The sequence below is a fragment of the Coregonus clupeaformis genome, chromosome 10 (genome assembly GCF_020615455.1).
Source record: "Coregonus clupeaformis isolate EN_2021a chromosome 10, ASM2061545v1, whole genome shotgun sequence".
NCBI lineage: Eukaryota > Metazoa > Chordata > Actinopteri > Salmoniformes > Salmonidae > Coregonus > Coregonus clupeaformis.
Genome location: NC_059201.1, coordinates 50,781,955 through 50,807,323, shown reverse-complemented (window position 1 = coordinate 50,807,323; position 25,369 = coordinate 50,781,955). Strand labels below are relative to the sequence as shown.

General features: G+C 44.4%; 1 protein-coding gene and 1 non-coding gene across 4 annotated transcripts in view; one reads left to right on the top strand and one right to left on the bottom strand.

Annotated features, from left to right (window-relative positions):
* The window catches only part of LOC121575538 (tensin-2-like), an 82,702-nt gene extending 64,621 nt beyond the window's left edge, over window positions 1-18,081 (top strand). For 2 of the 3 annotated variants that reach the window (XM_041888700.2, XM_045223078.1), the window contains 13 exons: window positions 1,632-1,697; window positions 1,818-1,934; window positions 2,104-3,582; window positions 3,695-3,860; window positions 6,172-7,286; window positions 7,505-7,639; window positions 7,982-8,074; window positions 8,373-8,450; window positions 8,706-8,783; window positions 9,321-9,489; window positions 13,462-13,530; window positions 14,123-14,149; window positions 15,904-18,081. In XM_041888700.2, coding sequence (XP_041744634.2) covers window positions 1,632-1,697; window positions 1,818-1,934; window positions 2,104-3,582; window positions 3,695-3,860; window positions 6,172-7,286; window positions 7,505-7,639; window positions 7,982-8,074; window positions 8,373-8,450; window positions 8,706-8,783; window positions 9,321-9,489; window positions 13,462-13,530; window positions 14,123-14,149; window positions 15,904-16,051 — 3,740 coding nt within the window. In that variant the 3' untranslated portion in view covers window positions 16,052-18,081. The remainder of the gene's footprint in view (window positions 1-1,631; window positions 1,698-1,817; window positions 1,935-2,103; window positions 3,583-3,694; window positions 3,861-6,171; window positions 7,287-7,504; window positions 7,640-7,981; window positions 8,075-8,372; window positions 8,451-8,705; window positions 8,784-9,320; window positions 9,490-13,461; window positions 13,531-14,122; window positions 14,150-15,903) is intronic. The other variant, XM_045223077.1, reaches the window with a different exon arrangement.
* Window positions 18,082-19,706: 1,625 nt separating this feature from the next.
* trnaq-uug lies at window positions 19,707-19,778 on the bottom strand. Its single transcript has one exon. It is a non-coding gene; the product is annotated as a tRNA-Gln (tRNA).
* Between the last annotated feature and the right edge of the window lie 5,591 nt (window positions 19,779-25,369).

Genomic DNA, 25,369 nt, shown 5'->3' with positions numbered 1-25,369 from the left:
TACAGCAGCACCTAGATCTTCTGCACAGATTCTGTGAGACCTGGGCCCTGACAGTAAATCTCAGTAAGACAAAAAAATTATGGTGTTCCTTCCAGTTGCCAAGACCACAAATACAAATTCCATCTAGACACCGTTGCCCTAGAGCACACAAAAAACTATACATACCTCGGCCTAAACATCAGCGCCACAGGTAACTTCCACAAAGCTGTGAACGATCTGAGAGACAAGGCAAGAAGTGCCTTCTGTGCCATCAAAAGGAACATAAAATTTGACATACCAATTAGGATCTGGCAAAAAAATAATTGAATCAGTTATAGAACCCATTGCCCTTTATGGTTGTGAGGTCTGGGTTCCGCTCACCATCTAAGAAGTCACAAAATGGGACAAACACCAAATTGAGACTTTGCATGCAGAATTCTGCAAAACCCGCTAATTATCAAAATCCAGAAAAGAGCCGTTAATTTCTACAACCACCGAAAAGGAAGCGATTCCCAAACCTTCCATAACAAAGCCATCACCTACAGAGAGATGAGCTTGGAGAAGAGTCCCCTAAGCAAGCTGGTCCTAGGGCTCTGTTCACAAACACAAACAGACCCCACAGACCCCAGGACAGCAATTAGACCTAACCAAATCATGAGAAAACAAAAATATAATTACTTGACACATTGGAAAGAATTAACAAAAAAACAGAGCTATTTGGCCCTAAACAGAGAGTACACAGTGGCAGAATACCTGACCACTGTGACTGACCCAAACATAAGGAAAGCTTTGACTATGTACAGACTCAGTGAGCATAGCCTTTCCCCGGGCGCCGATGACGTGGATGTCAATTAAGGTAGCCCCCCGCACCTCTCTGATTCAGAGGGGTTGGGTTAAATGAGGAAGACACATTTCAGTTGAATACATTCAGTTGTACAACTGACTAGGTATGCCCCTTTCCCTTTCCTTGCTATTGAGAAAGGCCGCCGTAGGCAGACCTGGCTCTCAAGAGAAGACAGGCTATGTGCACTCTGCCCACAAAATGAGGTGGAAACTGAGCTGCACTTCCTAACCTCCTGCCAAATGTATGACCATATTAGAGACACATATTTCCCTCAGATTACACAGACCCACAAAGAATTAGAAAACAAACCCAATTTTGATAAACTCCCATATCTATCGGGTGAAATACCACAGTGTGCCATCACAGCAACAAGATTTGTGACCTGTTGCCACAAGAAAAGGGCAACCAGTGAAGAACAAACACCATTGTAAATACAACTTATATATATGTTTATTTATTTTCCCTTTTGTACTTTAACCATTTGCACATAATGACATTTGAAAAGTATTTTGAATCTTTTGTGAGTGTAATGTTTACTGTTATTTTTTTGAGAGAGAGAGAGAGAGAGAGAGAGAGAGAGAGAGAGAGAGAGAGAGAGAGAGAGAGAGAGAGAGAGAGAGAGAGAGAGAGAGAGAGAGAGAGAGAGAGAGAGAGAGAGAGAGAGAGAGAGAGAGAGAGAGAGAGAGAGAGAGAGAGAGAGAGAGAGAGAGAGAGAGAGAGAGAGAGAGAGAGAGAGAGAGAGAGAGAGAGAGAGAGAGAGAGAGAGAGAGAGAGAATTTTCTGTGATGTTTAGTTTATCTCTCTGTAGATGACCGGTTCCCTCCAGATGCTACAGTGGAGTTTATCTTCTCCTACGGCCCAGAGAAAATGAAAGGTACTGTTTGTATGCATGTGTGCACGCAACATACTTGTTATTGTTTGTATACTGTATGCCTGTGTATACGTCTGTGCAGTCCAGAAGTGTGTGTTATATCTTACTTCTCTCTCTTCACAGGGCGAGAGTACCGTAAGAGCGACCCCTCTGTTACAGTGGACTACAACACTTCAGACCCTGTGGTGCGCTGGGACTCCTATGAGAACTTCAACCTTCACCACCAGGATAGCATTGAGGGTAAGGGTGAAACACACGCGCACACACACACTTACAGACAAACAGACACCCATACACACTATATCATGCATGCACATACACACACACACACAAACCTATACCACCAGGACACCTCAGAGAGAACACACACACACTCACAGCTAACCCTGTATCCCTCTCTAATTGTCAGACATCTCCCATACGCGGGGCCCCCTGGATGGCAGCCTGTACGCCCAGGTGAAGAAGCGTCGGGGCCCAGCATGTGTCGGTGCCTCTGGGGCCTCTCCCAATGGATGCCCCCCAAGCAGCCCCACAGCCAAGCCCCAGGCCCAGCCTCAAACCCAGCCCCTGTCCCTCAGCTCCGACTCGGGGCACTCCTCCACCCCCTCAGAACACCTGGAGGACCCCCCTCCTCGCCCCCTGTCCCGTCTGGAGAAAGAGAAGGAAGAGATGGATGGTCTTCTGAGGAGGGTAGAGGGGGAGGGCGGAGGAAGGGAAAGGGTGAGGCAGAGGGAGAGGGACAGGGAGACGGCCATTTTGGATGACGGAGAGTCTGTGCCGGACGGAGGGTCGAAGCGGGAGCAGCGGTCATGTTGCATTCAAGCGGGCCATGGTCCAAGATGTCAGAGGTGTGGGGAGGCACCGGGTTGGGAGAGGGCGAGAGAGAGGGAGCCATGCCTTGCAAATGGACATTATATGGACCGCTGTAACAGAACCAAGGGGAATCCAAAGAGCCGAACGCTACCCGCCTTACCCTCCCAGCTGCCCGCGTCTCCTCGCCCTCTCTCGCCCCACCTGAACTTGTGCCATCGCCATAGCGCCCATCCCCTGCCCGAGTTGCCGTGGGAACACCCTCCGCCCCCTTTACCCTGTCTCCATCGTCCCTGCTACCCCTACCTTGCCCCTGAAAACGTCCACCCACACACCCACACCCTCCCGGCCTCCAATAGGGTCTTCTGTGGCAGGGAGGAGTGTCAGCTCTTTCATTACCCCGCCCACGCCCCCCTTTCCCCTCGTCTCTCCCACCAATCGCTGCCCTCCAGTCCATATAGGGAGATGTTTTACAGCCCGGCGGCTCCTCCTCCTGGTGGCTGCCCATGTCAGGACTGCACCTGCAGGCGAGAGCACCAATCGGCTTCAGCCAGAGCCTTCCACCCGCTGCGCCCGGACCAACCAGAGAGCCCACACTGGGCTCGAGGGCGGGACTCTGAGCTATGGGACAGGGAGGCGGGGCTGAGGCGGGGGAGAGAGTGGCCTCCTCAACTTTGGAAGGCGGAGAATCTGTGGGATGCGGAGCGAAAGGCAGAGTTTTGGCAGCGGTCAGTGGGAGGGATGTCGTCCTATAGAGGCTATCAGTCCCCTCTGGATCAAGGTCACGACCCTTCTGTTTTCCTGCTGGGCCCTAACCTGCCTGGGTACCCCAGCCCCCACCCCCTCCTGGACAACCCCCGTGGTAGCAGTGGGTACCACACCCCTCAACCCCCCCTACACTCCTGCCCCTGCGAGCCCTACCAGCAGGCCTCCCCCTCAGAGAGCCACGGGAGCCGGGGGTACGCCTCGGGGTACCAGTCCGTGTCTGCCTCGCCCCTGCCCCCTGGTGGCCCAAACACTGGTGCCTCCCCCTCTGAACCACTCACCGACCGGCAGCAACAGACTGATGGGCACAATGGTAAGTGACGCAATCTCGTACTGTATTATGCACATGTTTACACTAGATGGATCAGATGTAACTGGACCTTCTTTCTCTTACTCTCCCTCTCTCTTTCTCTATCTCTCTCTAGGTGTGTTAGAGGTGGTGCAGAACAGTGTGGGTATGGAGGACTCTTCTTCCCAGGGGTCATTGGGGCAAGCAGAGGTTGATGGACAGCCCGCTTGCCCCACCCCCTTATCAGACTCTGATCCAGACTACACAGCTATCACCAGCAGCCCTGCACACAGTGAAGACAGGTGGGTAACCCTCAGTCTCCTGTTATGTGTCCAGGTGTTGGGTGAAGTTGCCTCTAGTTGCTGATTTTGGGTCAGTTTTGCATTTTCCCTACAAAGGCCATACACATTTGATTTACTGTATAACGGATGCCCCGCTTCACATTTCTCAAAAAATCAACAACCAAAACATTTTATTTTACATATAGTCTTTAAAAAAACATGTTTTGTAGATACTTTAAGATGATTTGGGCATTTAATTTGTTCGACATTGCAACTTAACCCTCCCGTTGTCCTAGGGTCAAAATGACCCGCCACTGTGTTGAACCAACTTTATTTAATTTTTATATTTTTTGGATCATTTGTGAGAAGGAGGCAGTGATACTTTCTTTAAAGTCTCACTGCCTCCTTCTCACAAATGATCCCAAAAATATAAAAAATAAATAAAGTTGGTTCAACACAGTGGCGGGTCATTTTGACCCTAGGACAACGGGAGGGTTAATAGATGCTAGTCAGCCTGCAGTGAACACTTACATCTAAGCTAAGATGAATGACTAAACTACAGGCCTCCTGTAGCTCAGTTGGTAGAGCATGGTGCTTGCAATGCCAGGGTTGTGGGTTCGATTCCCACGGGGGGGCAGTATGAAAAATGTATGCACTCACTAACTGTAAGTCGCTCTGGATAAGAGCGTCTGCTAAATGACTCAAATGTAAAAAATGTAACTACAATAGGTACATTTCCTGAAGAAAATGTGTGTGCTTGCTTCAGCTGTCTAAAGAAAATAACTGATAAATATATAACGGAAAAGTGGTGCGTGCATATGTATTCACCCCCTTTGCTATGAAGCCCCTAAATAAGATCTGGTGAAACCAATTACCTTCAGAACTCACATAATTAGTTAAATAAAGTCCACCTGTGTGCAATCTAAGTGTCACATGATCTGTCACATGATCTCAGTATATATACACCTGTTCTGAAAGGCCCCAGAGTCTGCAACACTACTAAGCAAGGGGCACCATCAAGCAAGCGGCACCATGAAGACCAAGGAGCACTCCAAACAGGTCAGGGTTGGGTTATACAAAAATATCAGAAACTTTGAACATCCCACGGAGCACCATTCAAATCCGTTATTAAAAATTGGAAAGAATATGGCACCACAACAAACCTGCCAAGAGACGGCCACCCACCAAAACTCACGGACCAGGCAAGGAGGGCATTAATCAGAGAGACAACAAAGAGACCAAGGATAACCCTGAAGGAGCTGCAAAGCTCCACAGCGGAGATTGGAGTATCTGTCCATAGGACCACTTTAAGCCTTATTCTTCACAGAGCTGGGCTTTACGGAAGAGTGGCCAGAAAAAAGCCATTGCTTAAAGAAAAAAATAAGCTTTGTTCACCAAAGGCATGTGGGAGACTCCCCAAACATATGGAAGAAGGTACTCTGGTCAGATGAGACTAAAATTGAGCTTTTTGGCCATTAAGGAAAACGTTATGTCTGGCGCAAACCCAACACCTCTCATCACCCTGAAAACACCATCCCCACAGTGAGCATGGTGGTGGCAGCATCATGCTGTGGGGATGTTTTTCATCGGCAGGGACTGGGAAACTGGTCAGAATTGAAGGAATGATGGATGGCGCTAAATACAGGGAAATTCTTGAGGGAAACCTGTTTCAGTCTTCCAGAGATTTGAGACTGGGACGGAGGTTCACCTTCCAGCAGGACAATGACCCTAAACACACTGCTAAAGCAACACTCGAGTGGTTTAAGGGGAAACATTTAAATGTCTTGGAATGGCCTAGTCAAAGCCCAGACCTCAATCCAATTGAGAATCTGTGGTATGACTTTAAGATTGCTGTTTTGCCTTGAAGAATGGGCAAACATCCCAGTGGCTAGATGTGCCAAGCTTATAGAGACATACCCCAAGAGACTTGCAGCTGTAATTGCTGCAAAAGGTGGCTCTACAAAATAATGACTTTTGGGGGGTGAATAGTTATGCACGCTCAAGTTCTGTTTTTTTGTCTTATTTCTTGTTTGTTTCACAATAGAACATATTTTGCATCTTCAAAGTGGTAGGCATGTTGTGTAAATCAAATGATACAACCCCCCCCCCAAAATCCATTTTAATTCCAGGTTGTAAGGCAACAAAATAGGAAAAATGACAAGGGGGGTGAATACTTTCGCAAGCCACTGTATCACAAAACACATTTTTGTATTTACAAATACTATGTTTCCCTGTATTGTTGGCAGTTCCCTCTACTGTGTCATCACCTACCTCTTCTATGTTGTCTTTGGTACACTGAGTAGAAACTAACATTCTAATGTATCTGCTCTAGTGAGAAGAAGCCAGATGAAGACAAGATGTGTGACCCCACCGAGGGTTCCACCTGGAGTCCTCCAGCAGGCCCCCAGGAGCCCCAGGAGCCAAGTCAAGGGCCCCAGCAGATAGAGTCATTCAGTGGGGCCCCAGTGTCTGAAGCCTCACCCTCCCACTCCACCATGCGGGAGCCTAACACCAACAGCAACAGTAGCACGCCAGAAACCGAATGGACTCTGCCGAATGGACACTCCACGACACCACCAAAGTTGGCGGAGACACAAAACCAAGATGACATCTCTTCTTCTGAAGAGACCGTACAGATGCCGAATGAACGCGTAAACCCTACTGGCTCAACCCAAGTGCACACTGTAAGTGTAAGTGTGCATCCACCTCCAACTACAGCTGAAGATGGAGAATTGAAGGCCGTAGAGAGTGTAACAGAGGGGTCTAGCGGAACTGAGATGTCCACTCCGGCCGCCTCTGTCCCGAACCCAAGGCATTCATTCGTCCCAGTCCAAGTGCAACTCAATGGCACCGCCCTTCCCAGTGACTCCCCCCAGTCAGAAAAAGGCAGTGGCACATCCCTGACCCCTTGTTCCAGCCCCAGCTCCGCCCCTACCTCTCTGCACCTTTACATTGGCTCCCCAGAGCGATGCCCCTCCCCTCAGCTCTCTCCATTGGACACGGACCCAGCTGGGCGAAGACTGACCCCTGTGAGTGACAGCGACCACAAACCCCCGTCGCCTGTCCCAGATGGGTACAACACCCCCACCTTTCCCCTGGCGTCCTATTACTACCCTCTACTCAACGTGCCCCACGTCCCCTACTCAGGCTACAGCGCCGTCACCATCCCCGCCACCCAGCCCCCACTCCCCGAAAAGAGGCACCTGTCCTCAATGCCAGGGTCCCCCAACGGGTACGGCTCCCAGTCTCTTCTCAGGGCCTCCCTGGGTGCCATAGGACCTATGGGTCTCTCTCCCCAGTCCAGCCTCCTCCAGGTCCCGTCTATCAGACAAGGACTGGCGCCCCCTGGTGTCAGAGAGGAGGTGGTGGAGAGCAGTAAGGTCAATGCCAAGTTTGTCCAGGACAGCTCCAAGTTCTGGTACAAGCCTAGCATCTCAAGAGACCAAGGTAAGGGTGCAGGCCTCTACTGAGATTTTGAAGGGTTCTCACTTTATGTGGATAGTCCCCCACATATGATCTAGTGTCAACTGCAACTTTGTTTATATGCAAACATCTGGTACTATATTATCTTGAGTTGAGAAACACTGTTGTAGTGTATATTTTCTAAATGAAAGTCTTAGTAACTCATTTCTTCCATGATACGTGTTTCTTCTCCCTCCATGTAGCCATCGCTGTGTTGAAGGACAAGGAGCCGGGGTCCTTCCTGATCCGGGACAGTAGCTCCTTCCAAGGGGCCTACGGCCTGGCCCTCAAGGTGGCCAGCCATCCTTCAAACAACGTCAACAACGCTTGTAGTAAAGGTAACGACAGATTCAATTCAATTAATAGTTATGCTCCCAAAAGGCAAAGGCCATGGTTTTGGTTCATGTAACAGTTTACTAACTTTGTACTGTTTTGCTTTATCATAATTTCATTTTTGTTGGAAGATTAAGCTAAAGAAAGGGTGAGCGTTCTTATTTGGCAATGCCTGTTGTGCACTATTTATGAACAGTTCACTACTATGACCAGCGTAGTTGTTGTTGATACTATGGCAACTACAACTAGCTAGCATTCATTGAGGTCTACCTCTCTCTCTTCTCTCCCTCTTCTCGTTCTCTCTCTCTCTCTCTCCCTTCCTCTCTCCTTTTCTCTGTCCGTCTCAGTGGATTCTCAGGAGCAGCTGGTCAGACATTTCCTCATAGAGACGGGCTCGCGGGGGGTCAAGATAAAGGGCTGTCAGAACGAGTCCTATTTCGGTGAGTCCTATTTCCATCCTGCAGATGTCGCTGTTGGCCTCACATTTACGTCTATCATCGCTCTAATACCCTTTTCACGCTATCGTACACCGCAGACCCAAACCGTAGACCTACTGTGCTGGCTCAGATATTTTTCAGTTGACATTGTCTTCACAGCACAATTCCAGCAACTATGGTGGATGCGTAACCAGGCCAGCGCTGTACAACTATACTCGACTCAGTAGTGTGAAAATGGTGACTTCCCTTCCTCGCCTCCTCTCCTTCACCTGTGCTGATCTGATATGCGTCTGTGTTTTAGGAAGTTTAACTGCCTTGGTGTACCAGCACTCCATCACTCCCATCTCCCTGCCATGTGCCCTGTGCATCCCAGAGAAAGGTAAATCCCTCAAATACATTACTTTTTATCGAACAATATGCGGCAGATACTACGTGTGTATCAATAGCGCATAGGCTATATATGTGCACTACATAATATACAATGTATATTTACATTAGAAAGAGTGTATGGGGTGCATGTGAAGTGTGTATTGGGAGTGTGTTGTGTGTTTGTGTTGTGTATATACACAGTGTTTGCATGGTTTAAAGGTGAGTCATGGGAAGATGTTGTCCTAACGTTGTCACTGTGTTCCAGATCTGGTTGGAGAGCTGCAGGAGATTCATAGTGCCAGCAACACCAGTACTGCAGCGGACCTCCTCAAACAGGGCGCAGGTAAGAGAGAGTTCAAACTTGAAATGTCAAATACAGCTGCAATGCAGGCTTTGGCCAGTAGTGGTACCTGAATCACCACAGAGAGATAGGAAAACATCGTGGAATGCTAGCATGATTTAGCAAATATAGTCACCCCATTTACATCAATCCACACTCACTGTCTATCATTGCATGAAGCTCGGCAAGATCATCTCAAGTTAGGTTTGCCTTGTGTAGGTGTGACATGACCCAATTCCATCTCTAAATACTGCTCATGTTAATCCATGGAAATCCATCATTCCAAATCTCCCTCCCTCCGTCCCTCCCTCCCTGACCACCTCTCCCTCACTCCATCTCTCTCTCGATCCCCCTCTCTTTCTCTCTATCCCTCCCTCTCTCTCTCCATCCCTCCCTCCCTCCCTCCCTCCCTCCCTCCCTCCCTCCCTCCCTCCCTCCCTCCCTCCCTCCCTCCCTCTCTCTCTCCATCCCTCCCTCTCTCTCTCCATCCCTCCCTCCCTCCCTCCCTCCCTCTCTCTCTCCATCCCTCCCTCCCTCCAGCCTGTAATGTACTCTACTTGAACTCTGTGGAGACAGAGTCACTGACGGGGCCTCAGGCTGTCTCCAAGGCGACCAGGTGCACTCTGTCCCAGAGTCCTCGGCCCACCGCCTCTGTGGTCCACTTCAAAGTATCCACTCAGGGCATCACGCTGACTGACAGCCAGAGAAGGTGTGTACTACCTGGGTTAGGATTAGGCCTACACCTAACCTAGTCTGTTTTAGATCCAAAATCAAATAACCTTTTATTTGTCACATGCTTTCTAAACAAAAAGTGTAGAATAACAGTGAAATGCTTACTTACCCAGCAATGCAGAGATTTCCTGTTGTTGAAATAATAGAAAAATAGTAAAAGAATAACACAAGGAATAAATGCACAATGAGTAACGCTAACTTTGCTATATACACGGTGTACCAGTACCGAGTCCATGTGCAGGGGTACGAAGTAATTGAGGTAGATATGTACATACACTACATGACCAGAAGTATGTGGACACTTGCTCGTCAAACATCTCATTCCACAATCATGGGCATTAATATGGAGTTGGTCCCCTCTTTGCTGCTATAACAGCCTCCACTCTTCTGGGAAGGCTTTTCACTAGATGTTAGAACATTGCTGCGGGGACTTGCTTCCATTCACCCACAACAGCATTAGTGAGGTTGGGCAATGATATTGGGTAATTGGGCCTGGCTCGCAGGCGGCATTCCAATTCATCCCAAAGGTGTTGAGGTCAGGACAGTCAAGTTCTTCCACACCGAACTCGACAAACCATTTCTGTATGGACCTGTCATGCTGAAACAGGAAAGGGCCTTCCCAAAACTGTTGCCACAAAGTTGGAAGCACAGAATCATCTAGAATGTCACTGTACGCTGTAGCGTTCTCCCTTCACTAGAACTAAGGAGCCTAATACGAACCATGAAAAACAGCCCCAGACCATTATTCCTCCTCCACCAAACTTTACAGTTGGCACTATGCATTCTGGCAGGTAGTGTTCTCCTGGCATCCGCCAAACCCAGATTCGTCCGTTCGACTGCCAGATGGTGAAGCTTGATTCATCACGCCAGAGAACGCGTGTCCACTGCTCCAGAGTCCAATGGCAGGGAGCTTTACACCACTCCAGCCGATGCTTGGAATTGCGCATGGTGATCTTAGGCTTGTGTGTGGCTGCTCGGCCATGGAAACCCATTTCATGAAGCTCCCGAAGAACAGTTCTTGTGCTGACGTTATTTCCAGAGGCAGTTTGGAACTCGGTAGTGAGTGTTGCAACCGAGGACAGACGATTTTTACGTGCTATGCGCTTCAACACTCGGCGGTCCCGTTCTATGAGCTTGTGTGGCCTACCACTTCGCACCTGAGTTGTTGTTGCTCCTAGACATTTCCACTTCAAAATAACAGCACTTACCGTTGACCGGGGCAGCTCTAACAGGGCAGAAATATGATTAACTGACTTGTTGGAAAGGTGGCATCCTATGACGGTACCACATTGAAAGTCACTGAGCTCTTCAGTAAGGCTATTCTACTGCCAATGTTTGTCTATGGAGATTGCATGGCTGTGTGCTCGATTTTATACACCTGACAGCAACTGGAGTTGCTGAAATAGCCGAATCCACTAATTTGAAGGGGTGTCCACATACTTTTGTAAATATAGTGTATACAGTGGCTTGCGAAAGTATTTACCCCCCTTGGCATTTTTCCTATTTTGTTGCCTTACAACCTGGAATTCAAATGGATTTTTTGGGGGGTTTGTATCATTTGATGTACACAACATGCCTACCACTTTGAAGATGCAAAATATTTTTTGCGAAACAAACAAGAAATAAGACAAAAAAACAGAACTTGAGCGTGCTTAATTGTGGTCCCGTGTAGCTCAGTTGGTAGAGCATGGCGCTTGCAACGCCAGGGTTGTGGGTTCGATTCCCACGGGGGCCCAGTATGAAAAAATTTATGCACTCACTAACTGTAAGTCACTCTGGAAAAGAGTGTCTGCTAAATTACTGAAATGATAATTATTCACCCCCCCAAAGTCAATACTTTGTAGAGCCACCTTTTGCAGCAATTACAGCTGCAAGTCTCTTGGGGTATGTCTCTATAAGCTTGGCACATCTAGCCACTGCGATTATTGCCCATTCTTCAAGGCAAAACTGCTCCAGCTCCTTCAAGTTGGATGGGTTCCGCTGGTGTACAGCAATCTTTAAGTCATACCACAGATTCTCAATTGGATTGAGGTCTGGGCTCTGACTAGGCCATTCCAAGACATTTAAATGTTTCCCCTTAAACCACTCGAGTGTTGCTTTAGCAGTATGCTTAGGGTCATTGTCCTGCTGGAAGGTGAACCAGTCCAATTGAAGTGGGTCTAGGGTGACAGGTAAGGTAGAGGTGATATGATCCTTGACTAGTCTCTCAAAGCACTTCATGATGACAGAGGTGAGTGCTACAAGGCGATAGTCATTTAGTTCAGTTACCTTTGCTTTCTTGGCTACAGGAACAATGGTGGCCATCTTGAAGCATGTGGGAACAGCAGACTGGGAAAGGGAGAGATTGAATATGTCCATAAACACACCAGCCAGCTGGTCTGCCCATGCTCTGAGGACGCGGCTAGGGACGCCGTCTGGGCCGGCAGCCTTGCGGGGGTTAACATGCTTAAATGTCTTAATCACGTCGGCCACGGAGAAGGAGAGGCCACAGTCCTTGGTAGTGGGCCTCGTCAGTGGCACTGTGTTATCCTCAAAGCGAACAAAGAGATGTTTAGCTTGTCTGGAAGCGAGACGTCGGTGTCGGCGACGTGGCTGGTTTTCCTTTTGTAGTCCGTGATTGTCTGTAGACCCTGCCACATACGTCTCGTGTCTGAGCCGTTGAATTGCGACTCCACTTTGTCTCTATACTGATGTTTTGCCAGTTTAATTGCCTTGCGGAGTGAGTAGCTACACTGTTTGTATTCTGCCATATTCCCAGTCACCTTGCCATGGTTGAATGTGGTGGTTCGCGCTTTCAGATTGGCGCGAATGCTGCCATCTATCCACGGTTTCTGGTTAGGGTAGGTTTTAAAAGTCACAGTGGGCACAACATCACCTATACACTTCCTGATAAACTCAGTCACCGTTTCAGTGTATTCGTCTAAATTATTTTCGGAAGCTACCCGGAACATATCCCAGTCCGTGTGATCAAAACAATCTTGAAGCGTGGATTCCGATTGGTCAGAACAGCGTTGAATAGTCCTTAGCACGGGTATATACTGCCTATAGGAAGGGAGGAGCAAAATGGAGTCTTGGTCAGATTTGCCGAAAGAAGGGCGGGGGAGGGCCTTATAACCATCCCGGAAGTTCGAATAGCAATGGTCGAGGATTTTGGCAGCGCAAGTACAACAGTCAATATGTTGATGAACTTCGGCAGCCTAGTCCTCAAATTTGGTTTGTTAAAATCCCCGGCTACAATAAATGCAGCCTCAGGATATGTGGTTTCCAGTTTGCATAAAGTCCAGTGAAGTTCTTTGAGGGCCGTCAGGGTATCGGCTTGAGGGGGGATATACAAGGCCGTGGCTATAACCGAAGAAAATTATCTTGGGAGATAATACGGTCGGCATTTGATTGTGAGGAGCGCCACCTCTGGGTGAGCATTTTCTTCTTTGCTTCTGGCCCTATACAGCTCATTGAGTGCGGTCTTAGTGCCAGCATCGGTTTGTGGTTTTGATGGTGGAAACATTATGTACAAAAAAAGGTTCAGATCAGCACAAAATAAATACACAAAATAGCACAATTGGTCAGGAGCCTGTAAAACGGTCGCTATTCCCTCCAGCGCCATTCCAGGTCCTATGGCTATCATATGTAGATAGATGTCTTGATTCCAGTGTTTCAAATCTTATCCAACTTTGTAAAAGTTTAAAACTATTTGAAGAGATTTTAAATATACAGTATCAATATACTTTTACATGAAATTTCATCATTCTTTGAGTCTACAGAATAACTTATGTTTATCATTGAGGCACCTATTCTCATAACTAACCAAATTCTTATATTCTTTATTTTTAATGGAACTTAAACCTCAGTAGAGCTATCTTTTTGTTTAGGTATACACACTATCATCCTCTGACAGTTTTTTCCCCGTCTCTTTTTACCCACCTTTCATCCTCTCCTATCTTTTCCTCAGACTCTTTTTCAGGAGACACTACCCCATCAACAGTGTGACCTTCAGCAGCGTGGATCCTCAGGACCAGAGGTGGGCCCAACGTCAGGCAAACGTTAGAGTAACCTTTAGACAACACATGGAACGATAGGTTCTGACACTCTGGCTTTATGTCAATATGCAACCACTGTCACATAGACCGTGTTTCTATGTGAATACCACCGAATGAACAGTGAAAAATAATGTGTTGAGCAAATACAGACCATAAGGGTCTTTAGCTATGTAGTGATGTTGACCTTGTGTTTTGTCATTGCTAAACACTGCTTCATTTGGTACACATATATTGCATTGTGGTTTAGGGTTGGGGTCAATTCATCTCGTTCAATGTTATTTCAAATCGAATTGATCCCAGCCCTGTTGTGGCTAAATGTGGTAGGGTTAATAACTGTATTAACCCTGTATTGCACTATTATGGCTGAACACTGTTACAGCTAGAAGGTTGAATGTTTCTAAATACTGGTACAGTATAAACCTCTTTGTGTAGTGTGCAACTATAGTACAACAGCTGTGACTGTATGACTGCTCTTCTTGGTCTATTTGAGAAGCTCTATCTGTCTCATCCTTCATGTGATTCTCTAAGCCTTGTCTTTATGTCCCTGTCTGTCTGCCTGTCTGTCTGCTTCAGGTGGACTAATTCTGATAAGTCAAGCAAGTAAGTGCTTGTGTGTGTCTCTGCTTGTGTCTGTGTGTGTGGATAGCATTATGTGTGTGCATGGCAATTTATCATACTGTACTCCTCTTTTATAAAATATTACTTTTATCAAATTGATTCTTACATTTAATGATCCTTAAAAGATAAGTTAATATAAGTCAAGTGATGTTTCTTCTCATACAGTGGCTTGCGAAAGTATTCACCCCCCTTGGCATTTTCCTATTTTGTTGCCTTACAACCTGGAATTAAAATAGATTTTTTGGGGGGTGGGTTGTATCATTTGATTTACACAACATGCCTACCACTTTGAAGATGCAAAATATTTTTTCTTGTGAAACAAACAACAAACAAGAAATAAGACCAAAAAAAACAGAACTTGAGCATGCTTAACTATTCACCCCCCCAAAGTCAATACTTTGTAGAGCCCCTTAAACCACTCAAGTGTTGCTTTAGCAGTATGCTTAGGGTCATTGTCCTGCTGGAAGGTGAACCTCTGTCCCAGTCTCAAATCTCTGGAAGACTGAAACAGGTTTCCCTCAAGAATTTCCCTGTATTTAGCGCCATCCATCATTCCTTGAATTCTGACCGGTTTCCCAGTCCCTGCCGATGATGGTGTTCTCGGGGTGATGGGAGGTGTTGGGTTTGCGCCAGACATAGCGTTTTCCTTGATGGCCAAAAAGCTCAATTTTAGTCTCATCTGACCAGAGTACCTTCTTCCATATGTTTTGGGAGTCTCCCACATGCCTTTTGGTGAAGACCAAACGTGTTTGCTTATTTTTTTCTTTAAGCAATGGCTTTTTTTCTGGCCACTCTTCCGTAAAGCCCAGCTCTGTGGAGTGTATGGCTTAAAGTTGTCCTATGGACAGATACTCCAATCTCTGCTGTGGAGCTTTGCAGCTCCTTCAGGGTTATCTTTGGTCTCTTTGTTGCCTCTCTGATTAATGCCCTTCTTGCCTGGTCTGTGAGTTTTGGTGGGCGGCCCTCTCTTGGCAGGTTTGCTGTGGTGCCATATTCTTTCAATTTTTTTATAATGGATTTAATGGTGCTCCGTGGGATGTTTATTTTTTTTATAACCCAACCCTGATCTGTACTTCTCCACAACTTTGTCCCTGACCTGTTTGGAGAGCTCCTTGGTCTTCATGGTGCCGCTTGCTTGGTGGTGCCCCTTGCTTAGTGGTGTTGCAGACTCTGGGGCCTTTCAGAACAGGTGTATATATATATATACTGAGATCATGTGACACTTAGATTGCACACATGTCAACTTTATTTAACTAATTATGTGACTTCTGGAGGTAATTGGTTGCACCAGATCTTATTTAGGGGCTTCATAGCAAAGGGGGTGAATACATATGCACGCACCACTTTTCCGTTATTTATTTTGTGTAATTTTTTTAAACAAGTAATTTTTTTCATTTCACTTCACCAATTTGGACTATTTTGTGTATGTCCATTACATGAAATCCAAATAAAAATCCATTTAAATTACAGGTTGTAATGCAACAAAATAGGAAAAACGCCAAGGGGGATGAATACTTTTGCAAGGCACTGTATCTGTGATTCTCATTAGAAGAACACACTGAGCGCACTGAAAAATGAACTATTTTCTACATTCATAGATCTAAAAACAACAACCACAAAACCTATTCTCTTTGATTCACCCGTCTGTTAATCTAATCTCCCACTCCATCCTTTTGCTGGTCCCCTTCATCACCTCCTCTCACCCCCCCCCCCCCCATCATCCCTCTCTCCTGTAGGGTGTTTGGTTTTGTGGCCAGGCGGACGGGCAGCACATCGGAGAACGTGTGTCACCTGTTTGCTGAGATGGACCCGGAGCAGCCAGCTGTGGCCATCGTCAACTTTATCAACAAGGTCATGCTGGGGCCCCAGCAGCAACGCAGATGAGCTAGGGTCCCCAGAGCAAGGGCCACAACAGGGGATAACAGTGTGTGGGTCACAATGTGAAAATTGGTGGGTTTGGGTGGGCGATAATTGGTGGGTATGTGTGTCTGCAAATTGGTCGGTGTGTTTGTGTGTACAAAGTGGTGGGTGTGGGTCTGCAAATTGGTTTGTGTGTGTGTGTGCATGTTTGAAGATAGCTGTCCGCTGATCCAAGAGAGGAACCGGATTGAACAGGAATTATGTCCATCTGGACGGTACATTAGAAAGGTTAGAGAACATATTTTGAGGTGATAGCGTTAAGCTTTTCCTCTACGGTTGAGTGAGTCAATTAACACCACCTCTGCTGGGTGAGATTTCTATTATATATTTTTTGTCCATTCAGTTACTGTTTGCCATCACCTTTCATTTAATCATATTGTTTATTACTATGTATGTGTAATTGTAAATAGGCAAGCCTTATAAAAAGCCTATACAATGTCAATGACTACCCAGTTTGCACACAAGCAGATATGGAAAATCACTTTTTATTGGTCAGTATTATGTTACCCAATTTCTGTATAGTCAACCTCTTTGACGAGTTGGACAAAACAGCACAGAAGGTGGTTATACAGTAAATGTATGTGTGAGTGTAATGGAATGTCAGAAATGGAATCGGATTGGGAGTCATTTTATTGCATTTACAGTTAAACTGGAATGGCAGCATATCCTGGGTCGTGTTCATTATGTACGAAACGTACTGAAACAAAGGATAACCTGGACTTGCTCATTTTCTGTTGCGAAACCTTTTTTAAATGTTTTCCCTTGCGTGCCCTAATGAACATGACCATGGTCTTTTTTTTGTTTTTTCTATCATGCCAGTACTGAGGTGGTTACATTGGGCTGACATGCCAAAGAGAGTAAAAGCAAGTGATCCCATGGAGAGCTATTTGAAGAGTTGATTAAATGCTATATTGATACGATGAACTGTGACGTTTGAAATCAGTTTAAATTTACACACAATATCCCAAAGCATATTTTCCAAACCATATAAGAACTTTCCTACACAATGTTTATGTACGTTATGCACTTCAATGTACCAATTAATAACTGTGAGCGTAGCTCACCATGTCCCAAGTGATATGGGTCTTGCATTGAGAATCAGAAAATAATCGTGTTTTTCCCCCTAAAACGTATTTTTCATATGATATCAAAATATATTTCATACTGTATGTAAATGAAATCAACCTGAGAGTGAACCCTGTAACTTAAAATGAGTCATAGCTCAACATCCTTCAAAGGATGGGCTACAGCAAGATAAATGAAAACCATGACAGAAAAGATTGAACTGGAGATTATCTTTGGGCAAAAAAAATAGGAGTTTTATGATCTCATTTTTATTGGGTTATATTGTCAGATCACAGTAGATTAGAAAAAAGGTTTCCATCAACACTTTAGGAGTACGAATTCCTTTTTTTTCCAATTTCCAGGGCCTGCAATTTGCTTTGTATTAAACCAAACATGCTGTATAGCCATAAATTCCACTGAAGCCAAAGACAACCAAGCACTCATATTTTGTTTTGTAAAGGAATACTGTATTATTGAGGCTTGATTCTTGTATACTCTTTTGTGCTGTTTTGTTGTTATTGAGTGTTTTATATGACAAAAACAGTGCAGTATTTAGATTAATTACTTATTGTTTGTATTTTTCATATGGCGTTTATGACAGAAATAATATATTTTCAGTCTCTGAAAAAGTTTATAACAAAGCAGTGTAATAAAAACATTTATATTTTTAACAGAACATTTAGTAAATAAAGGGTTGGGGAAAAATGTGTTCTGTCTGCCTTAATTGCAATTACCTCCCAAAAATGTTGTGATATTTCCAAGGGATTTTATTGGATCCATCCTAATTCTAATAGGCCTTTAGAACCAGTAAAAACATGCCAGGCATAATACACCTATGTTTAGTGGTGGTAGACCATTTACAGTGCCTTCAGAAAGTATTCACACCCCTGGAATTTTTCAACATTTTGTTGCTACAGCCTGAATTTCAAATGGATTAAATTGAGATGTTTTTGTCACTGGCCTACACACAAACCCCATAATGTCAAAGTGGAATTAAGTTTTTCAGAATTTTTACAAAATCTATAAAAAAATGAAAAGAAAAGCTGAAATGTCTTGTCAATTAGTATTCAACCCCTTTGTTATGGAAAGCCTAAATAAGTTCAGGAGTACATATTTGCTTAACAGGTCACGTAATAAGTTGCATGGACTCACTCTGTGTGCAATAATAGTGTTTAACATTATTTTTGAATGAACACCTCATCTCTGTACCCCACACATACAATTATCTATAAGGCCCCTCAGTCAAGCAATGAATTTCATACACAGATTCAACCACAAAGACCAGAGAGGTTTTCCAATGCCTTGCAAAGAAGGACACCTATTGGATGGTGTATCAATACTAGGGAGTTTTTTAGGATAATAAAACTACGGAATAGAGCTAAGCACAGACGAGATCCTAGAGGAAAACCTGGTTCAGTCTGCTTTCCAACAGACACAGAGACAAATTAACCTTTCAGCAGGACAATAACCTAAAACAAGGCCAAATATACACTGGAATTGCTTACCAAAATGACATTGAATGTTCCCGAGTGTCCTAGTTACAGTTTTGACTTAAATCAGCTTGAAAATGTATGGCAAGACTTGAAAATGGCTGTCAAGCAATGATCAACAATCAACTTGACAGCTTGAAGAATTACAAAAGAATAATAATGTGCAAATATTGTACAATCCAGATGTGCAAAGTTCTTATAGACTCACAGCTGTAATCGCTGCCAAAGGTGATTCTAACATGTATTGACTAGGGGTGTAAAATATTTACATAAATTAGATATTTCTGTATTTCATTTTCAATAAATTTGCTAAGATTTCTTAAAACATGTGTGTTTTTTTTTACTTTAATCACTATGAGATATTGTGTGTAGATGGGGTATTGTGTTTAAAAAATATCAATTTAATCCAGGCTGTAACACAACAAAATGTGGAATAAATCAAGGGGTATGCACTCACTAACTGTAAGTCGCTCTGGATCAGAGCGTCTGCTAAATGACTAAAATGGGTATGAATACTTTCTGAAGGCACTGTATCTATGGCAGGGATCATCAACTAGATTCAGCCGCAGGCCTATTTTTTCTTGAGCGGATGGACGGGGGCTGGAACATAATTACAAATAATTTAGAGACTACAAATTGACCACAAGAAGCCCAAACAGATATGTTTGACTAAAATATAATCATTTCAAACCTTGCTTACGTTTATATACGACCACGTGTCTCTCTATTATGCGTGGGAATACTTGGGAACAAATTTCTTAAATTAAAATCAATTGGAGCTGATTTCCTGGTGTTTTACAGACCAACAATTAAAATAAATGTGGAGGTTTTTTTGCTCAGGAAACTTGGGGGGCCAAATAAAACCACACTCAGGCCAGTTGGGGAACCCTGATCTATGGTGATAGGCCCTCACCACCTGTTGTATTTCACCTTTTGACAGGAGACTACAAATCCACATTTATCCATGCTGATTTATGCATATCTGAGATATAACTACCGATAATTTTACTGTCAATAATATGGGCAATTTGTAAATTCTAAGGATATTTTAAATCAAAAGGACGAGGTCCTACCGAGATTTGAACTCGGATCGCTGGATTCAAAGTCCAGAGTGCTAACCATTACACCATAGGACCACTTAAAAGAAATAGGCAAAACCAGAGTTCTTATCCAGTACAAGCGCGTGCCGATTACACCCCTTAAAAGATGTGGCTAGTTACTCGTGCTTCGGTAATACAATTCAGTAGCAACTTTGACAACCGACATTTACAACGTGGAATTGCAATAACATGCAAGCCGAAATGCTAGCTAAAAGAAAGAGACATTGCTAGCTACCAAACACGCTAATTAATTAGCTAGCTTAGCTGAACAGAGCAGCATGGCAGCTAGCTTTTCCCTTCGTTGTTTTTTCCTACGTAGCTTGCTTACAAATACTAACACCGATAATAGATATTTATTTGTCGTCCTCGCTTCTATTTTCAACAGCGAGCTGAGGGTGTTGATATTTGTCCTAACAAGCAAAAGTCACTAGCTAGCTACTAGCTAGCTAGCCAGCTAACGCTAGCATAGTAATGCTGGCTGTTGGCTAGTTAGCTAAATTTAACCCAAAAAGGCAATCCCACAAGAAGGTTCCTAAATGCAGAAGAATAATCTATCTCGGTTTCTACATGACATAGCAGGCATAACGTTCTAATCGCCGTCCTTTTCGTTCTATTAGCTTAGCTAGCTAGCTAGCTCTGCTGCAAGTGTGGTTTTGCTGCATGTACATGATGGCATTGCTTTCTTGGCCCTGGCTATAATATTGCGGCTGAAGTTGTATACAGCCTGTAGAGGGGGCTAGAGAGTCACAAGCCAGGGTCAGGCCTAGGTCACAAGTAATATAATGCTCAACCAGAGAGGAATATTCTGTAAATAATACATATTTGGGTATAATTAGGCCCACAAACTATACTTCTGTTTTATATGGGCAGTATGAATGGATTTGTTAAAGCTGGGAATTGTGAGAAACAAAGACTTGTTAATTGCATCTTTTCACATTGACAGAAAAGTATGTTCTGACTGGAAAGTCCCATAATATGTGTGCTTTAATGCTTTAAGTGTGTGTGTAAGAGAGAGAGAGAGAGTTGGGGGAGGGTTATGGCCAGTGATAAGTCATCAAGACATACAGTGCATTCGGAAAGTATTCAGACCCCTTGACTTTTTACACATTTTGTTACGTTACAGCCTTACTCTAAAATTGATTTTTTTTTAATCCTCATCAATCTATACACAATAACCCATACTGACAAAGCAAAAACAGGTTTTTAGAAATTCTTGCAAATTAAAAAAATTATAAAAACGATCTTATTTACATAATTATTCAGACCCTTCGCTATGAGACTCGAAATTGAGCTCAGATGCATCCTGTTTCCATTAATCATCCTTGAGATGTTTCTACAACTTGATTGGAGTCCACCTGGGGTAAATTCAATTGATTGGACATGATTTGGAAAGGCACACACCTGTCTAAGAAGGTCCCACAGTTGACAGTGCATGTCAGAGCAAAAACCAAGCCATGAGGTTGAAGGAATTGTCCGTAGAGCTCCAAGACAGGATTGTGTCGAGGCACAGATCTGGGGAAGGGTACCAAAAAATGTCTGCAGCATTGAAGGTCCCCAAGAACGCAGTGGCCTCCATCATTCTTAAATTGAAGAAGTTTGGAACCACCAAGACTCTTCCTAGAGCTGGCCGCCAGGCCAAACTGAGCAATCGGGGGGGAAGGGCCTTGATCAGGGAGGTGACCAAGAACCTGTTGGTCACTCTGACAGAGCTCCAGAGTTCCTCTGTGGAGATGGGAGAACCTTCCAGAAGGACAACCATCTCTGCAGCACTCCACCAATCAGGCCTTTATGCTGGAGTGGCCAGACGGAAGCCACTCCTCAATAAAAGGCACATGACAGCCCGCTTGGAGTTTTGCAAAAGGCACCTAAAGACTCTCAGACCATGAGAAACAAGATTCTCTGTACTGATGAAACCAAGATTGAACTCTTTGGCCTGAATGCCAAGCGTCACGTCTGGAGTAAACATGGCACCATCCCTACGGTGAAGCATGGTGGTGGCAGCACCATGCTGTGGGGATGTTTTTCAGTGGCAGGGACTGGGAAACTAGTCAGGATCGAGGGAAAGATGAACGAAGCAAAGTACAGAGAGATCCTTGATGAAAACCTGCTCCAGAGCGCTCATGACCTCAGACTGGGGCGAAGGTTCACCTTCCAATAGGACAACGACCGTAAGCACACGCAGGAGTGGCTTCAGGACAAGTCTTTGAATGTCCTTGAGTGGCCCAGCTAGAGCCCGGATGAACCCGATTGAACATCTCTGGAGAGACCTGAAAATAGCTGTGCAGCGACACTCCCCATCCAACCTGACAGAGCTTGAGAGGATCTGCAGAGAAGAATGGGAGAAACTCCCCAAATACAGGTGTGCCAAGCTTGTAGTGTCATACCCAAGAAGACTCAAGGCTGTAATCGCTGCCAAAAGTGATTCAACAAAGTACTGAGTAAAGGGTCTGAATACTTATGTAAACGTGATGTTTCAGTTTTTTTAGAAATTATAAATTTGCAAAAACCTGTTTTTGCTTTGTCATTATGGGGTATTATGTGTAGATTGATGAGGGGGAAAAAAAGATTTAATAAATTTTAGAATAAGGCTGAAACGTAACAAAATGTGGAAAAAGTCAAGGGGTCTGAATACTTTCCGAATGCACTGTAAAATACTTAACAATTCATGTGACTGTGACTAATGTGACAACTGTCCTGGGTAAAGTCCATCGGCTCACACTGTAACATTAATCTTGTATCAGCTACAGGTGTAATCTACCTGCTATGTTCGACATAAAATACGATAAAGGACTCAAACGTACTCCAACTTTATACGACTACATGAAATCAACTCCGAAGAGCAGGAGTAAACGGCATCAATGATGAGATTTGAAAGCACATCTGACTAAAGTAAACTCAAGTAGCCTTTACAGAAGACCGTGACAGGGATTATTTTGTCATCCAAACATTCTCTCCAAGAAAATGATTTATCCTGTCCTGTGTGCTGTGACATCTTCATGGATCCTGTCTTCCTGTCGTGTAGCCATAGCTTCTGTAAAGCCTGTCTCAATGAATTCTGGACAGTCCCATTTGTAGGAGAATGTCTTCAACAGGACAACCTCCTTGTAATCTGATTTTAAAGAACCTGTATGAGGCTTTCTCACAGGAGAGGAGTCAGAGAGCTTCAGCAGGGTCTGAGGTGCTCTGCATTTTACACAGAGAAAATCTCAAACTGTACTGCCCGAATGATAAACAGCCTGTGAGTTGTGTCAAACTTTTTACCAAAAACAAGCAAACCACAAGTTCTGTCCCATAGATGAAGCTGCACAGGATTATAAGGTAGAAGCAAAGCCCACTCTTGTAAGACATACCGGTAATAAATCTATGACTACAACCACATTTTGCTGAAACATATACATTTTACTGCAATATAAATATCAAAAGTAATAAAAGCAGGAATAGAGAGACTTTCCTCAAATTTAAGTCTGTGGAGGAACTTAAGACTACATTGAAGCAGCCCTTAAGATGATGTCACACGAAACAATCTGGATGCAGTTTCAGTTGCTTGCAACAAAGTTGCATCTGGGTTGCTCCTTATGTCGCTCCCAAAAAATTGCCTGCAACTCAGTTGCATTGCATCGCAAGAGATATAAATCAAGCCTTTTTCACGCAACTGACTATGCAGTGAGCAGAAAAAAGTTGTCTGCTAAACACCTTTGTATACAGTCAGCTAATTATTAGAATCAGGTGCGCTAGATTAGGGTTGGAGCGAAAACCTACAGGATGGTAGCTCTCCAGGAACAGGGTTGGAGAGTCCTGAGCTAGACAATGTACAACCTGAGTGTGTACAGAATGTAAAATGTCATAATGCACTGATGAGAGTGGTCATGAGTGTTCTGAATGACAGAATAGACAGCAAAATGTTTTTATGCACAAGTTGCATCTGTTTAAAGGTGCATGCACTTGTTCAGTGCACGATCACATAATGCATCCTCCTTATTGGTTAATAACATCTTAATTGACGGTCCTCGTTGGTGGATGGCCTGTGTAATAATACTGCTACCCTTTGAGCGGGAAGATGGAGAGATCTCTGGGAACAGCCATGTTGTCTCCTCTTTCAATGTTAAAATAAGCCGTCTTATTCGTGATGCACTCCTATACACTGTCGTGTTCCTTCCAAGATCAAAATAATCCGCTGCCTTTAACCGGGATGGAACAATTAGTGCTGATTTTCCTCTACATTTGCATACCGTGCTCCAGATGATGGGCTGTGTTTGTTTGTTCCGTAAACAAATTTTGCAGAGGTTTAGATTTATCAAGCACTGATTCTTCAGACTCACACACAACATCCACCCCATGAATGCAAACAGAACTCCTTCAACCAAGGTATGGCTTTTTATAAGTTAGACAATTGTAACAATTGTTAGCAACCATCACAGATGTAATGAAGTGTTCTTTTAGACTGAAAACTTTGTATTTGAGACATTTCTAATTTTTGGATTTCAAACATTATGGTCTCTTTTGTATGGTATGAAGGGTTGATGTAAATTCCAGTCTGATGCAGTAACTTTGGGAAATGAACTAAACATTTTATTTTTAGGTTTTGGTTATCCGGTACCCAAACTGCTCCCTCTACAACGGAAGTTCCTGACTATTATTTTTATTTTGTCTCTTTGAAACCACTGACATATCATATCCACTGAAACCACTGACATACGGTATCAAGGAAATTAATACTTCCACTGCAAATAACTTCACTACTGCTTTCACCCGTCCCTTTGGATCCTGCTTTTGCAGAAATCACTTTGCTCTACCTTGTGCCTGCAGTAGCCAACATCATTCTAAGCGTCCCAAACAATGTATATTTCCTGTGGCTGATAGTGACCGGAGGGGAAGGTCTGGTGGCCTCAGGACTTCTCCGCTCTCAACCTGTCCGTGTCTGAAATCCTCTAGTGTCTCTGAGCGGCCTTGTACTATCTGGACCAATATGTCCTGGGACATGTTCTTCGATACATGACTACGTTTTCTTCCCGTCTCATCTACACTGACCCGTATTCCAGTCCTGTATCTGTGTGGAGCGCTACCTGGCGGTGGTCCATCCTGTGATCTTACTGAAGTACAAACTTACACCGGATCCTACCCCATTGTTTGGGATACCTAAGCGCGCCATAGTCGTAGATGCAGAAGACGGGCTGGCATCCTGGTGACGGAGAGAAAATTGACTGGCACTCCCCTCCGTTTTATTGACAAATGTCCAGTCACTTGAGAATAAGATGGATGAGCTTCGTTCGGGAGTCTCCTAACAAAGAGACTTGAAAGCTGCAATATTCTATGCTTTACAGAGTCTTAGCTGACTGAATCTATGGATATACAACTCAGTGGTTTCTCCATGCAGCATCACGATCGGATGGCGGCTTCGGACAAGTCCAAAGGGGGGAGGGGTGTGCCTCTTTGGAAACAACAACTGGTGCGCTACTTCCAGTGAGAAGGAAATATCAAGCTTTTGCTCACCTGACATAAAATACCTCATGGTAAGCTGTAGACCTTTTTATCTACCAAGGTAGTTCTCATCCGTAATTATCACTGCTGTCTACATCCCACCACAAGCCAACACCACCTGTCACTCAACAAATTGTATGGGGCCGTAA